General features: G+C 44.5%; 1 protein-coding gene across 1 annotated transcript in view; it reads left to right on the top strand.

Annotated features, from left to right (window-relative positions):
* ADAMTS12 (ADAM metallopeptidase with thrombospondin type 1 motif 12) overlaps nucleotides 1-16,516 on the top strand; it is a 111,256-nt gene that overhangs the window by 35,589 nt on the left and 59,151 nt on the right. Inside the window, exons 4-6 of the mRNA XM_080973385.1 lie at nucleotides 10,469-10,665; nucleotides 13,491-13,574; nucleotides 14,775-14,899. Coding sequence (XP_080829511.1) covers nucleotides 10,469-10,665; nucleotides 13,491-13,574; nucleotides 14,775-14,899 — 406 coding nt within the window. The remainder of the gene's footprint in view (nucleotides 1-10,468; nucleotides 10,666-13,490; nucleotides 13,575-14,774; nucleotides 14,900-16,516) is intronic.

The raw sequence follows: 16,516 nt of genomic DNA, 5'->3' as shown, positions 1-16,516 counted from the left end.
TGCCCAGAAGGGAACCTGGCCCTCAGGCTGAAATAGGTTCCCCTCTCCTGCCCTAGAGTATCAATACATCAACATCCATATTTCTTAAATTTCTGATAGATGAAGCACATTGTTTGGGGAGGTCATCCCATGTGCTACTGCAGGAGCTTCTGTGCTCAGAGCAGCGTCGGGGTTGAGCGATTGGCCGCACCCTGAAGTGAGCCAGGGGCTGAGAACCAGAAGCTGGGGGGACAAATCAGCAGTCGAGCACTCAAAGGGCCAAGGCAGGAGCAAGGAACAAGCCAGGGATAAAGGATGAACCAAGAGAAAGTGTTCAGGAGTAAGCCTGGAGTCCCAAAAATTCTTTAGGAAAAGGTGCTAAGCGTGTTGTTGTTGTTTAGTCGTTTAGTCGTGTCCGACTCTTCATGACCCCATGGACCAGAGCATGCCAGGCACTCCTGTCTTCCACTGCCTCCCGCAGTTTGGTCAAACTCATGCTGGTAGCTTCAAGAACACTGTCCAACCATCTCGTCCTCTGTCATCCCCTTCTCCTTGTGCCCTCCATCTTTCACAACATCAGGGTCTTTACCAGGGAGTCTTCTCTTCTCATGAGGTGGCCAAAGTATTGGAGCCTCAGCGTCAGGATCTGTCCTTCCAGTGAGCACTCAGGGCTGATTTCCTTCAGAATGGAGAGGTTTGATCTTCTTGTAGTCCATGGGACTCTCAAGAGTCTCCTCCAGCACCATAATTCAAAAGCATCAATTCTTTGGCGATCAGCCTTCTTTATGGTCCAGCTCTAACCTCCATACATCACTACTGGGATGGGGGATCCCAAAACCAGTGGGCATGCAATGCTGGCTTTTTCAGGTAGCATGGATGTGTGGAGTGTGATGATCTCTTATTTGAATGTCTGGTATGTGCAAGGGTTCGTTTCAGGCATAGAAACACATTGTATGAGTCTGTTACCATGATGCTATTCCCTCTGCACATGTTCAATCTATCCAAATCATGTCTGCAATGAGCTAAGGAACCCAAAGGTTTTTCTCCCCCACTCTAGGCAGTGGGAGAAGGTGTTGTGCGAGTTGTTAAAAAGGAACCTGATTACAGGTCTCTGGGAAATTAATGAGTGTACACTTCACAATATTTTCTACTCCGTTCGGTCATCACCACCATCATTATCACATTGTGAGAAGAAAGCAGGATGTTCCTTGAAATTAAGAAGATGATAGCATGTTGGAAATTAGAAGTGCCAGCATTCGGGATGCATTTTCATCATCGCTGTTTTCTTTGCAAGATTACGAGTTTGATTAGCTGCGCAGAAGCTCTGTCATCTTCCTGAAAATTGTTACAATAAGCATATGAGTTCCCTATACAATTTCAGCTTTCGCTGGAACAATATTGAAACGACTTTAATTATTCTTCCTTGCAAGTATTATCTTTCTCCATCGTTTCTCCCTTACTGTTTGAAAGTCAGAAAAATGGCAAAAGAAGAGTCTCTGTATAAGACAGTGTTCTGTGGTGTGTGGGTGTGGGTGGGTGTTGTTTTTGCAAAGCTCACACACTTAAGACAGCCAGATGTGACAGACACTGCTTGTTACTCCTGTTGCAGTGAGTGAAAGATTTGCCACAAACTCATGTCACATCCACACCATGCATCCAAATCACTCTTATACCACTTTAACCACCCTGGAGAATGCTGGGAATTGTAGTTTGTTTAAGGTGCTGGGAACTGTGGACTTGTGACGTCAGCACCCTTAACAAACTTCAGTTCCCAGCATTCTTTGGGGGAAGCCATGACTCTTAAAGTGGTATAAGAGTGCTTTCAAAGAGTCATAGAGTTGGAAGGGACCCCCAAAGGTTTTGTAGTCCAACCACCTGCAATGCAGGAATCTCAAGCATCCATGACAGATGGATTTGATATCCCGCTTTATCACTACCCGAAGGAGTCTCAAAGCAGCTAACATTCTCCTTTCCCTTCCTCCCCCACAACAAACACTCTGTGAGGTGAGTGGGGCTGAGAGACTTCAAAGAAGTATGACTAGCCAAGGGTCACCCAGCAGCTGCATGTGGAGGAGCGGGGAAGCGAACCCGGTTCACCAGATTACGAGTCTACCGCTCTTAACCACTATACCACACTGGCCATCCAACCTCTGCTTAAAAACCTCCAAGGAAGGAGAACCCACAACCTCCTGAGGGAGCCCATTCCATTGTCTAACAGCTCGTACTGACAGAAAGTTCTTCCTGAATCCATTGGTCCAGGTCCTAGCCTCTGGAGTAGGAGAAAACAAGCTTGCTCCATCTTCCATGAGACAACCCTTGAGATATTTGAAGATAGCTATCTTACCTCCTCTCAGTGTCCTCTTTTCCAGGCTAAACATACCCACCTCCCTCAACAGTTCCTCTTAAGGCTTGGTTTCCAGACCCTTGATCATTTTGGTTGCCCTCCTCTGCACACATACCAGCTTGTCAACGTCCTCAGATTTCTCTGCAGGTTTTAGAACTTGTTTTGGTTTCATGGTATCACTCTACTGGATTTTGTTAGGTTTATAGCTGTTGTTTCTGTGCTTTTATCTTTTTTAAAAGCTTTTTATAATAATTGTACGATTGATGGTACAGCACCCTGGAACTTTCATACTGAAGGGCAGATTGTAAGTGATCGTAATAATCATTATTATTATATCACATCATGCTGGCTTATATAAAAGAACTCTGCAGAATGGTTTGCATAATAACACAGGAGGAGGGGAATGGAGAAGCTAGTTAAATAACCATTTTGCTTCCCTAAAAGATACATTACTTTACTGGAGGCAATATGTCTCTGAATTCCAGTTGCTGGGAATCATGAGTTCTGTTGTTCTTAGGTTCTGCTTTTGGGCTTTCCATAGACATGTACTTAGCCACTGTAAGAACAGCATGCTGAATGTCCCCTCTGCATGAAATATATATTTAACTTTGTGGTGTTTTGCCTTCAATATATTCTTCCAGTCTTACCTTGTTCGCTGGCCATTCCATGCTTTACAGCTGTGCCTATGTTCCTGATATATCAGAGCAAAAGATAAGCGGTTTGCTAAACCATATGTATGTGTGTATCGTAAATGTCTCAGCAGGCGCCTTTTTCCATTTTAAACTCCCTTTCAGCACCACCTGACAGCAGGAATGAAATGGAATGTGCTTCTGCTACTATGATACTAAAAATATTAGGCCAGATTCAACTAACGTATTGCACACTAGCAGAAGTCAGAGCAATGGGATGCCCCCCTACACAAGGGTAACTGTAAACTCCTGCAGAAATGAAGGAAGAGGGAAACTAATGAAGTTATCCATAGAGCTGCAGGGATGACTTTTGTAGATGAGTGCATTACAAATTGGGATGCTGGTGGCGCTGTGGTCTAAACCACTGAGCCTAGGGCTTGCCGATCGGAAGGTCGGCGGTTCGAATCCCCGCGACGGGGTGAGCTCCTGTTGTTCAGTCCCAGCTCATGCCAACCTAGCAGTTCGAAAGCACGTCAAGTGCAAGTAGATAAATAGGTACCACTCCGGTGGGAAGGTAAACGGCATTTCCGTGTGCTGCTCTGGTTTGCCAGAAGCAGCTTAGTCATGCTGGCCACATGACCCAGAAGCTGTCTGTGGACAAACACCAGCTCTCTTGGCCAGTAAAGCGAGATGAGCGCCGCAACCCCAGAGTCGTCCGCGACTGGACTTAACGGTCAGCGGTCCCTTTACCTTTACCTTTTACATTACAAAAAGGGCTTCTTTTCTGCAGCAGCTGAAGAGACAGTCATTCCGGAATCCTGTTCCAAAAGGGGGAGGGAAATGAGCCAGTGACCGCTCTCTCCCATCTGTTGTTATCTCTGCACCAAAGTCCAGTGATTCAGCTTTGTTCCATATGTTGCACACATGGCATTGTATCCCAAGACAGGGGCACTTCTGCCCACTGGTTTTCTCTTCCAAACTGGTTTCCAGAATAACATTTCAGGTTTTAGAGGAGATGGTTGCACACTCTCTGAGGCTGCCTTGAATACAGCTATGCCCTGTTCGCATAGCTGCCTAGTGTTGTGTTCGCCACACTAGGCTGCTCAACACTTCAAGAGTTTTCCTTCCCAAATGCCTTCTGTCGGCGATGGGTCTACATGGCAGTGCTGCCGTTTTGTATGTATGTGTGCTTGCTTCTTTGTTTTAAAGCCCAGATTTGGAACCATGGAAGCGTTTTAGGAAGTGGACTGCAAACTATGAAAAGCCTCATCAATTTTGTCAGTCTACACAGAGATAAATTCATGCACGCTGTGATTACAATGGGACAAGGAGAAAAGGCACCAAATGTTGCAGTGCGAGCAGGATCCCAACCTCTCCATCCCTTCCTTCCCCTGGTTTGCCGTGTCCTTCCCATCCCACCCCCACCCCAACCGAATCAAGGTAAAGGTAAAGGGACCCCTGACCATTAGGTCCAGTCATGACCGACTCTGGGGTTGCAGCACTCATCTCGCTTTATTGGCCGTGGGAGCCGGCGTACAGCTTCCGGGTCATGTGGCCAGCATGACTAAGCCGCTTCTGGTGAACCAGAGCATCACACGGAAACGCCGTTTACCTTCCCGCCAGAGCAGTACCTATTTATCTACTTGCACTTTGACGTGCTTTCAAACTGCTAGGTTGGCAGGAGCAGGGACTAAGCAATGGGAGCTCACCCCGTCACGGTGATTCGAACCGCCAACCTTCTGATCAGCAAGTCCTAGGCTCTATGGTTTAACCCACAGTGCCACCCGCGTCCCAAACCCAATAGCCAGTCAGTAATCTCTGACCCCTTTGTCTTCCTCCATTTGTTTATTTGTTTGTTTATACATACCGTTGCACATTTTGGGGGTTCTCATAAGCCTGCCTATACATCTGGTCACTTCAGCATTATAAATTTGAAAGCACTCTTATACCACTTTAAGAGTCATGGCTTCCACAAAAGAATCCTGGGATATGAAGTATAGTTTATTAAGGGTTTCCTAACAACACTCAGCAGCCTTAACAAACTACACAAACTACCCTTAACAAACGGCAGCTGACGCAGTGCTGTGCTCTTCCCTTTCTATAGTAGGCTAGTTCCTACACACAGCGCAGTGTCCCTATTTTCTAGGGACAGTCCCAGATTTACAGAAGCTGTCCCAGTTTCTGTTTTGATCCTGGAATGTCCCTATTTCCTTAGGACGTCCCTATTTTCACCGGAGAAATGTTGGAGGGTATGGAGTTATGTGACTTCCAAGCTATGGAGATAAATAACTATACAACCTTTGAAAGACATCTGAAGGCAGCCCTGTATATAGTGAAGTTATTTTTTTTTAATTTTTAATGTTTTGTTGTGTTTTTATATATGTTGCAAGCTGCCCAGAGGGCTGGGGAAACCCAGTCAGTTGGGCAGTGTTTAAATAATAAAATTATTTCTATTGTTGTTATGGACCGCCGACCTTCTGAACAGCAAGTCCTAGGCTATGTGGTTTAACCCACAGCGCCACCCGCGTCCCTGTTATGGAACAGGACGACCCTATTTTCATCAGAAATGTTGGAGGAGGGTATCGCATTCCCCTTTCTGTTCTCCATCTGGGCAAGCAAGAAGCATTATCAGAGTTCAATGACAAAGGCAGTCAAAAGCACTCTACAGGGCTGGGGAAGGGTGTGACCAGGCAGAGACCAGTCCTAGGGGCCAAACAGAGATGCACGGAGACTTGCATTCAGGTTCTGAATGCACTGAGGTTCCCCAGCCCTTTAGTACACTAACATAGCTTAATTTATTAAATGTGAGAAACCAGGGGGAAAGGCTTGGGGGGCGGGAATCTGTAGAAATCACTGCCATAAAACTATGATTCCCCCCTCCAATTTGGAAGAGCGCTCGCACGCAGGCCTGAAGGCAGTTACCTTGCAGATAAAACTAGCAAGCCCTTATTTTTATTTTTAAAAATCAACTTCATTATTAAAGGAATATGAACAGTTCCCCTTCATCACCAGATGGCTGCTTAATTGCAATGCTGATATACAATAGCTACCACATGCGCAGCTCCCCGCATTGTATAAGCCCTGAGATATGTGCAATGTGTGTTTTCAGATTTGGCCCTTGGCCTCACAGTCTCCGTTCAGCTCTACGCTGTATGGAAAACCATGTGGCAGTTGGAAACCATTATAGACAATTGATCTCGGAGCACTGACTCATTGGGCAATATGTTAAAATGATTTGGATTCTAAATAACTCCCGGTGACCCCTGCTGCAAAATATGGCAAATGGGTGGTCATGTGGGGAAGAGGTGGCTGTCTGGAGTGTTAGAAGCTTTCAGCAGACTTAAAAACACCCCCAGGCTTAACATTTAGCATTTGGCAAATGATCCCAGCCCTGAAGCCAAAGGCTGTAGTCATCAGGATACCTCCTACATAGTATTTCCAAGCGCTTCAGAGGCTCTGCTCCAGGCTAAACGATTTGACAATCGTGGACCAAAAAAAATTTAAAATATTTTGCCAGGAACACAGAAGTTCTTAGCAGCTGGCGGTAGTTGTTCAGGATATTTAAGTTTCGGTCCTGCGCCTACCTGATTGGGAGTAAGACTCAGTAACCTAATGGCGGCATAAGGTAACAGTGGAAGGAATTCAACATAGTTCATAGTTCAACATAGTTTTCCCTCCCCCTTATGCTGGTCTATGACCACAATAAAAATTTGATTTGATTTGAGGAAGAGGATACATAAAAAGAGGCAATAAAAAATGTTGCATGGTATGGAGAAAGGCAATAGAAGTTTTTTCTCCCTGTGGGTCCCCAGATGTTGTTGGACTACAACTCCCATCATCCCTGAGCTCTGGCCTTGCTAGTTAGGGGTGATGGGAGTTGTAGTTCAACAACATCTGGGGACCCACAGGTTGAGAAAGGCTGGTAGAGTTATGTGGACATTGATCCAAACTGAATGTTGGAAGAATCAGACAGATAAAAAGAAGTACTTTCCCATACTGTGCATTGTGAAACTCTCCCAAGAGGCGGTGAAGGCCGCCATCTTGGGTGGCTTGAAAAAAGAGTTAGACAGATTCATGGAAGGCAAGGCTATCAACTGCTACCATGGCTATGTTCTACCCCTACGGTCAGAGGCAGTGTGCACCTGAATACCAGTTTCTGAGAGCCACAGGTGCGCAGAGTGCCTTTGCACTCACGTCCCACTTGCAGGTTTCTCTGATGTTCTTCTGATGTCACATAGAGGCTGGGCAGTACAGAGTCCTGAGACCCTGTGATGGTTTTGGCTGGCCAGCTATGGGGTCACTAAACTTCACCCCTTCACATACAGTGGGCACTTATGCGTTGTCCAAAATAAAATTCTTCAAGAAGAAAAGAGAACCAAATAGGACTCCAATTTGCATGAAACTTGAATATGGCAATTTAAATGTATAGATACAAATTTAGAAATTGATTGCTATAGTATATGTAGAAATAGAATACATTTCACCACAGTGAGGGGAAGACCGTGACAAGTTGGGCTGTGTGCCAGTTCATTTTCCTGTCCAAATGCTGTTGTTGGGTTACTGTGAAGGCCCCTGATTTTCCTTGCTAGGGTTATTTATTGTTAAATTGGGCATTGGACAGTTTAAACTATTTCCAAATAGAGAACAGTCCTGTGTAAAGTGAGACACATAGCCATCCTCCCTAACAAAGGGTTTTGGGGAAGTAAATAGAACAAAATTATGCTAGATGGAGTTTAATGTGAGGTTAAAGCACTCAGTTTTTTTTAATTATTAAAACAATATTAAAAGTTAAACACTATTATTGCATACTGTATAAAAAAAAGCCTGTTTATTTACCTCCTGCATTTCTCAGTCAATGATGCTCATTATTAAGCATTTATTTATGAGTTACTATGACAGCATGACCTGTCCTCTTGGCATTGCTGATGACTCTGTCAGCAAGAAGTCGCTTTGAAAATAAAGCACACTGGCTGCAACTTCCATGGGTTCTTTTGCCTTAGGGAAATTAAGTCACAAGATTCCATTGCCCCAGTTCTGAGATTAATGGGGTGTAAGAGAATAAATTTCAGTAAGCTAAGAGCAGCAGAAATTGGGAGAATCGGCTTTGCTCTCAGTCTCACAGGTGGTTCTGTGTCTATGTTCACATTAGTGGTTTGAAACAAAGCGAGGTCGTCTCCCTTATTCTCACATTGCTGTGCAGACCAATGGGCAAGGATCTCTTCACCCGATGCCCATCACTTGATTTGTTCCCCCAGCCATCAAATGCCAAGTCACTGAAAGTGTCGTGTGTGTGGCATGTGCAACAGCTGCCTGAAATGTATACATCTCAGCTTGACTGTGACTTCCTTTTTCAAATCAGAAGGAAGCTGGTTTGAGGGAAAGAGTATCCAACAGAATTTCTGAAGAAGCTAGAGGATATCTACAGATTGTGGCTTATGTCATGAGTACTCAGCTTCAAACACCAGCAGTGGAGTCAGCTGTGATTTGGACTCAGCCTCAGTGTAATTAATTGGAAGAGACCCCAAGGCCCTCTTGTCCAATTCAGACATTTTATAACTTTAGCTGAATTGCCAAGGAACAAGTACAAAGTTCTTTCTCCCCTTCTTCCAACTGGGGGACAAAGGCTCTCTGAATAAAGTACAGTGGTACCTCGGGTTAAGAACTTAATTCGTTCTGGAGGTCCGTTCTTAACCTGAAACTGTTCTTAACCTGAAGCACCACTTTAGCTAATGGGGCCTCCTGCTGCTGCCGGAGCACGATTTCTGTTCTCATCCTGAAGCAAAGTTCTTAACCTGAAGCACTATTTCTGGGTTAGCGGAGTCTGTAACCTGAAGCGTATGTAACCTGAAGCGTATGTAACCCAAGGTACCACTGTATACACACACACACACACACACACACACACACACATATACAGTACCACTGTACTTCTCATTTTTGAATGGAGACAGCCTGTGCTATAATGTGTCTCCAGATATGCAAAACTTTCCCTCTCTGATGGGAAGCAAGTTCATAAAAAACTAATGCTACTGATTACAGCTCCCTCCATGAAGTACACCATCCTTTGTTTAGTAAAAGAAAAAAGAAACCCCAGGTGCTTTTCTGAAAAGGAGCCTTGGGAGAATTCTAAGGTTTGCAGAAATAGGGGGGGAAAATTAGAAAATGCCTGATAAAGGGTAGAAAACCTCTACAACACTAGTGTAGCTCAGAAGTAGGCTTGAAGGTATTCATCTTGCAGCTTCCAGCAGCAGCTGCAGGCTTTCTGTTAGAAATACTTCTGGCTTACTGAAACTGTAGGCCCACTTCTGACACCGTGTTGCATCCCTTGGGTTTGGGAAGGGTACTTCCAAACCTTCCAATGGGTCTGTTGTAATACTAAGCAGGAAAGCTTCAGTAGTAGTATCTATTTGTGAAAAACAGATTGAGAACTCAGCATATCCGCCAGTGGGCAAGACAAAGGTTCCAACTAGCTCCCACTCAGTTGTAGAGGGAACCGCACCCAAAGCAGGGAGGGGAGTTTCAATTGCAGACCAGGCATTAATCTTAAAGAGACAGGCCACACACACAATACCTAGGACTGAGAATGTGGAGTCACCACAAAACACTAGCTATTGGTGTGGGCCAAGGTGGTGGGAAACAGTTATTTGTTTTGGATTATATAGCTCTGGGTTTCCTGTATCAAGTTGAGAGGGTAGACTAGAAGACATATTAGACACATGGACACACACCAATTCTGTGATTCTATGAAAAAAGCATGGCTTAATGTTGCTTTCCAGCAGTAACTTCATGATTATATTGTCTCTGGAATGAAAGATTCAATTTATGTTACTTTGCAAATTATGTGATGTTATGTCTTTTAAAGAATATGCAACACTAATGAGAAAAAAGGGTACCAAATGAAATATTTGATTGGGCAGAATTGACATTAAAGATCATTAAACCATTACATGGTTACAAGTTGCCAGTAGAAATCTTATTATGACTGATCACAGGGACTTTTTGTTCTACAGCTTATACGTGCTAAGTCAAAGCTGTTCCTAATGCAAAATATGATTGCTATCAATTACATCTAAATGTTGTGGATGAAGTTGGTATGTGTGCTTTTAAAAATAAGCCCCTATTTTTCTGTTTTGGGACAGGTTTTGTGCTCAAATATTCATAGTAGGGATGGAGAACCTGTAGCCCTCCAGATGTTGTTGGACTACAACTCCCATCATCCCTGATGATTGGCCAAGCAGGGTGGGATGGATGGGCACTGGAGTCCAACAATATATGGAGGACAAAAGATTCCCTATCCCTGGTTGATGAGAAGATACCCCAGCATTTTGAAAGTCCTTTCTAAAACACAAATGCCAGTTGTCTGCTCTGAAATGCCAGGCATTCCCAGAAAGTAATCCATGTATTGTTTTGAGCTCTTTTTCTCCGAGAGAAGGGGAAAAGCATCCATTTCTTTCTGTAACATAACAGTATGCCTACATGGGAAAGAAGGTCAATGCATTTTGTCTTCCATTTTCAGAAACTTTGAGCTTTTTCCAACAGCAAGAGCTTCGTAGGGAGAAATGGGAGAGGAACCGGGTGACGGGGAGAGCCATCTCCCGCCGTTCTGTCAGCAAAGAACGATGGGTGGAGACGTTGGTGGTTGCTGACAGCAAGATGATTGAATACCACGGAAGTGAGAATGTGGAATCCTATATCCTCACTATCATAAACATGGTATGTAATGTACAGAATGCGGAAGCGAGGGTGCTAACAGGGTCCACACCGTATGAGCACATAGCCCTGGTCCTTTCTTGCATTTGCTGGCTTCTGGACCCAACTCAAAGGACTGGTTTTAACAATAAAGCATTATATGGCTTGGGACCATGATATCTCTAAAGCAGAATTCCCCAGCTGTTACGTTCGCAATGTTGTTGGACTCCAGTTCCCATCATCCCCAGCCTTCATAGCTGACAGTCAGGGATGGTGGGAGTTGTAGCTGGGGAAGGTAGGCTTTTGGCTATAAGTTCAAAGTCCACCCTCATTGCCAATTTATTAGGGACTGGCAGGCTTCCCGGGGCAGTGAGCATTCGACCGAATGACTCCTCCGGTCGAGTCCTCTGACATGATTAATGACCTGAGCCTCTGATAAGGCTCCAAGCACATTCCCCCATTGCGCAGAGTATCCAGCACAGGGAAGGACGAGAAATATGAGCTACATGCTAAGAGTTTGATTACTAAGCTACGCAGACAGAAAAGAAATACATCCTCTCTCTGTGAGAGCAGAGAGCGACTGAAAAACAAAGGAACAGGAAACCAGTAACATCACATCCGTCTCCTGTCTTCCATGAGACTTCCAACAATCTGTAATGTCTCTGGAATGCAAAACAGAGTCTTGTGACTCCAAGAGCACTGCACAGTGGCAACACACAGAAACCAACATCGGGGTCCCAATCAGGTTGGGAAAAGCTGAGCTAAAAGAATGCTCCTTCCCATATGTATATCTACCCATGTCCTCAGCTTATTGAGGGAAGCTGTCCTTCAAGGGCTCCCTCTAAAGGAAATTTGGAGGATTGCCAGAAGGGAGTGGGTTCCCCCCCCCAATGCCTCGCCCACAAATCTGTGGAATGATCTCCTTTCTTCCTGGCACCATATCTTTTTTGTGGGGAAAGGACTATAGCTCAGCAGTAGAGCATATGGTTTCAAAGCATCACAGGATCATGACAAAGATTATTGAAACCCAATTTATGGCCTGGTTCAGATATAAGAGTGCCAGGCTGATAACTTGTTTTATCTCCGGTTGTGAGCAAGTTGGTGGGCAGGATGTGAAAACCCTGTTAATGTGTCCTGTCACTGGTGCTTTCCTTCAATGGACAAATGTCCCACTTGTCTAATGGATTACTTGACCTTGACTATCCCTGTCTCACATGAAGTGAAGATTGCCTGAACTAGCTCTGACAGGAACGCAGCCAAGAGCCCTTAGTAATTAATCCCTTTTCAATGCAATGCATGAATGCTAACAAAATGTCATAACTCATGGTTAGAACTTCCTTGTCATAAAAGAAACGAATAAGGCAGAATCAGCGCTCAACTGCACAGGGGCACTTCCAAACATAATTAATGGTGTTCTGATATGTTTCGATTTTGATTGTGTATGAATTGTGTTTTAGTGTGTTGGAGGCTATCTTGTGAGGGCAAAAAGCAGCCTTAAAAAATCTTTTTAAATTAAGTCAGCAATTAAAGCAGGGATGAGGAGCCTGTGACCTTCCAGGTATGGTTGAACTACGACACCCATCATCCCTGACTACTGGATGCTGTCTGGGAACTGATGGGAACTGGAGTCCATTAGAGCATGTTGCTGATAATGCCAAGGTTGCAGGTTTGGTGCCTGTATGGGACAGCTGCATATTCCTGCATAAGAACTCTACAATTCTATGAATTTTATACTAGGAGGCCACAGGTTCCACATGCCTGGGTTAAACAATTGAGAACGAGCTGCTGCAAGCTCCCCCTTGATTTCTGCCATTGAGACGGATAATGCTAGAACGCTTATTCATACAGCTGCACTGCCCTCTGCAGTAGATTCCAGAATTTATTGTAATTCTGACCGAATCAAGTGTAGGCGAATATTCCAGAGGGCATTGGAGGAAGTGGTGAGCCAGGAAAGGTTTGTTCCATCCAGCTTTTGCAAAAGCTAAATCTGGGACAGGGGAACAACCCTAGCATGGTCTAGCGGATGTTTGTCTGATCCAAGTGGTCACTTGGTGGACCTCAGTAATATGTGGCATGGTCAAAAGTGCCTCTCCTAAAAAACACAGAACATTCCACAAGCAGTGTTAGAAACTGGGGTAGAAAAACTAGGAGCCAAATGGCTTCTGGGACGTGGGTTGTGGGCGCCAAAACAGAATGTCTAGTCGCCACTGAGGGGGCGGCAACACTTTCTGTTTATTATTTTGATAAGCATGCATTAATATGCAATTCACAAGTGACACATTGTCAAGATCACATTTTTAGTAGAAATTGTTAATACATGTCTAATTTGGTGTTTACAATAAAAAATATTGGTACCATACTTTGGTTTTCAAAACACTCCACTCTTTATTGTTAAACTCCTTAACATATTGCCTATCCTTAACTTATACTTCGAGGCTTCAAAGCAAATACATTTCAGGAATCCTTGAGTGTGAGCCAGGTGCAAAAACTGGCACCCAGACTTTTTGATGTCATCGCAGATGGATCACCTTTAGGCGCAAAATGTGCCTGGAGCCCTGCTAATTTCGAACCCTGCCCACAAGTATGTATGGAATGAGGCAGTCCCTCAAGCACCTGGTCACACGTTCTTTAGGACTTTGTTAACACCATCAAGAAGACCTTAAAGCTGGTCTGCTATCATACTATATATAGGCAAAGACCTATATTTTGTTACTCTGTGCTGTGCCAGACATATTTCTGATGGTGCTATGGAAATAGATCATCATCATCATCATCATCGGGGTGGTGGGGGCGGGGATATTGCTGCAGAAAATGAATTAATAAACTTTATATTGTCTGGCTTTGCCCAGGTGTCTGGCTTGTTCCATGATCCAAGCATTGGCAATGCAATTCATATTGTGCTGGTTCGACTGATTCTTCTAGAGGAAGAGGAGGTAAGACCCCCATGTAACAATTATGCATTTCATGGACTTTCCTCTTAAGAAAGAAAGTTTTTGATAGACTTCAGAGAAGGGGAAGGAAGCCAGACAAAAGCAGGCTTTTTCAGTGGCGGCACTGGTGTTCTAGAAGGCCACTGGACATGCAAGCATTGTGGGATGCCACCAGTGCTGTGGAAAGTTGTTCTGTTGTGTGTTTTATTGCTTATCTATGTTCCAACAGCTGGACAAATAGGTCTTTACCATGAGTGTATACTGTGTTGCTGCTTTTGTGTATTTGAGTTTTTAAAAATTATTTTTAGTGTATATTGCCTTGAGATGGTTGTTTGGAAGGTGATTAATAAATCAGTGATCATGATGTCAATGGTGATGATAATTTAATTATAAATGTATATATTTTAAATGTTGTGTAATTGTGTTAAGTGTGGTGAACTGCTTCTCTTTCAGTAATGATGATGAGGTAATACTACTACTACTAATAATAATAATAATAACAATAATAAATGCTTTTCACATGACTTTCAAGGTGATTCCCTATTCCATGATTGAGAACTTGAGGCCCTCCAGATGTTTTTAGACTCTAAATCCCATCAGCCCTAGCCTCATAGCCAATGGTCAGGGATTATTGGAGTTTTAGCTTTAAAATATGTATGTGTTTGTTTTCCTCAGAGCTTGACCCTGGAGAGGAAAGATTTGGATTGATTAGGGAACAATGTTTCCAAATTGGTTCCACGTTGTTCTCAGCATGTTCGAAGGCATGCTGAAAAATTGTGCTACAAGATTGCATAGCTGCTAAGAATGTTGCATCTTTCTTAACCCTAGAATCGTGCTTCAATTTTTCTCTGATTTAGGGATAATGGTTGTTTCAAAACGGAAAACAAAGGGAAACATTTTTGTTTGACAACTTATTTAAGCTCTTCTGGTGTGTGTGGGTTTTTTAAGAGTTGTGAAGGCCTCTTAATGTGCTGTTTTGCTCTTTTTGTATTTTCTTGGTATTCCTTTTCCATTGTTTTCCAAATGACACAGTTTTATCTCAACTTTCTGGACTCAGTAAACAGCTATCATAATTACGTCACTCGCTTCACGCAAAAGCACCATTTGTTACATCTAAATTACCTTACTGAGCTTGATAATTAATGTAGATGCTATTAGTGTTCTAGCAGTATAATTATATATTTTTTATTTCCCTCTCTTTAGCAAGGGCTGAAAATAGTTCACCATGCAGACAAGACCTTAGCCAGCTTTTGTAAATGGCAAAAGAGTATCAATCCCAAAACTGATGCCAACCCACTGCACCATGATGTGGCAGTCCTTCTTACCAGGTAAGAGGATACTGTGCCAGAGACACCATGTTTGATTTCATTTTTTAAACTATTATTACTTCAGTAAGAGAGGAGACCAAATATATTTCAGTAACAGGGTAAGATTCTCAGCAGGACTTAAATGCCCACTGTAGAATTATTATTTTTGGAGGCTTGGAAGTTAGACGAGTCAAGGGTTAATAAAGGCCAGTCCTATCATTAGGTAGAGTGAGGAATCTGCCTCAGGTGGCAGTTGCTGGGGTGGTGGTGAGATGGTGGAGGACACAACTGTGTGTGCCATGAAGCATCTCCTACACCACTAAGCTGCTAGCCTGTGGCCTTAGTTACAGCAGAGGATGTTGTCTACCCAGTTGGCTTCTGCACATGTCATGGGAGGGCAGCATCTTGTTTTTCCCCTTGGGCAACAATTTCCGCCCTCCCTTCCCTACAGGTGGGCGGGGTTTGCGGCACCAAGCAGGGGCTCACCTGGACGGGTGCCTCCCACCTGCTTGGGTTGGCCGTTGACCTGCCCTCGGCCAGGAAGGACAATGGACGGCCGGCCGGGGGTGGGGCTAAGGCCAAAGAAAAGAGGCCAGCCCTTTTGACCAAGCTTCCCAAGCGGCGGCGTTTGCAGGGCCTGTTAAAGGGCAAAAACCGGGAGTCCCTGGCCCTAGAGTAGTGGCATGTAGGTCAAACTCCCGGGCCGAGGTTAGTGGAAGGGCGTGCTGTGTAAGTTTGTGTTTTGCAGTCACCTCTCACTGCACCTCATCAGCCTGTATATCCTTAGCCAGACAGGCTGAGAGGGTTACTTGCCAAGACCTGTGCCAAGTTTCCCACTTCTGAAGCTCAATAAAGTTGTGGCCAATCTGAACCCATACTCTGGTCTCCTGTCTCATTCTTTGGGCCATAGCTGTCAACTTACAGATTTGAAAATAAGGGGCCAGCAGCCAAAATAAGGGACCTGCAGCCTCACCTGTTCCAGGCACTCCAGTCTTCCTGTCCTCCTGCAGTCTGGTCAAACTCATGCTGGTAGCTTCGAGAACACTGTCCAACCAACTTTGTAACCAGAGGTTCAACTGAATAGAATCTGAATCACATGCACCACAAGGCCTATGCAGCCTCAACTTAAGATGGCTCCCCGGCCTGGCTTTGCACTGCAAAGTTTGAGCAGTACATGCAACAAAATGGCGTCCAGCATTCAAAAAACCCCTCAGCTTGCATTAACTAGTCACACACACACAGCCTCCCCCCCCCCAAGAGATCTCCTTTCCTTCCCCCCCCATGTGCCCCCGCTCCAGACAGACCTTTTTGCCAGCAAGGGGGTGTGGGCCGTCGATGACGTATCCATCTGATTCCGATCCGAGCATTCAGCACAGGTATGTTCAACTTCTGAGCCCCTCTGAGCCAAAGGCAGAAAGCCCAGCCAGCAGCCAAATGAAGCCTCAAGGAAAACCACTGTCACCTCTCCGCTGGGAAGCGCTGAGCAAAGGTGAGTTCCCAGGGAACGCAGCCGATTTGATCAGCACAAGGCACAAGGCATGCAAGCTCCACCCCCAGTCATTCTTAGACTTCTTATTGGGTGAGCAACATAGCCAAACAACGCTTCCTTTGAAATTTAAGGGACATCATTTAAGGGAC

This window comes from Podarcis pityusensis (assembly GCF_964106645.2).
Source record: "Podarcis pityusensis genome assembly, chromosome: 11".
NCBI classification, from domain to species: Eukaryota; Metazoa; Chordata; class Lepidosauria; order Squamata; family Lacertidae; genus Podarcis; species Podarcis pityusensis.
Note: the sequence above shows the minus strand (reverse complement) of the source record. Positions and strands in the feature narration are given on the sequence as shown.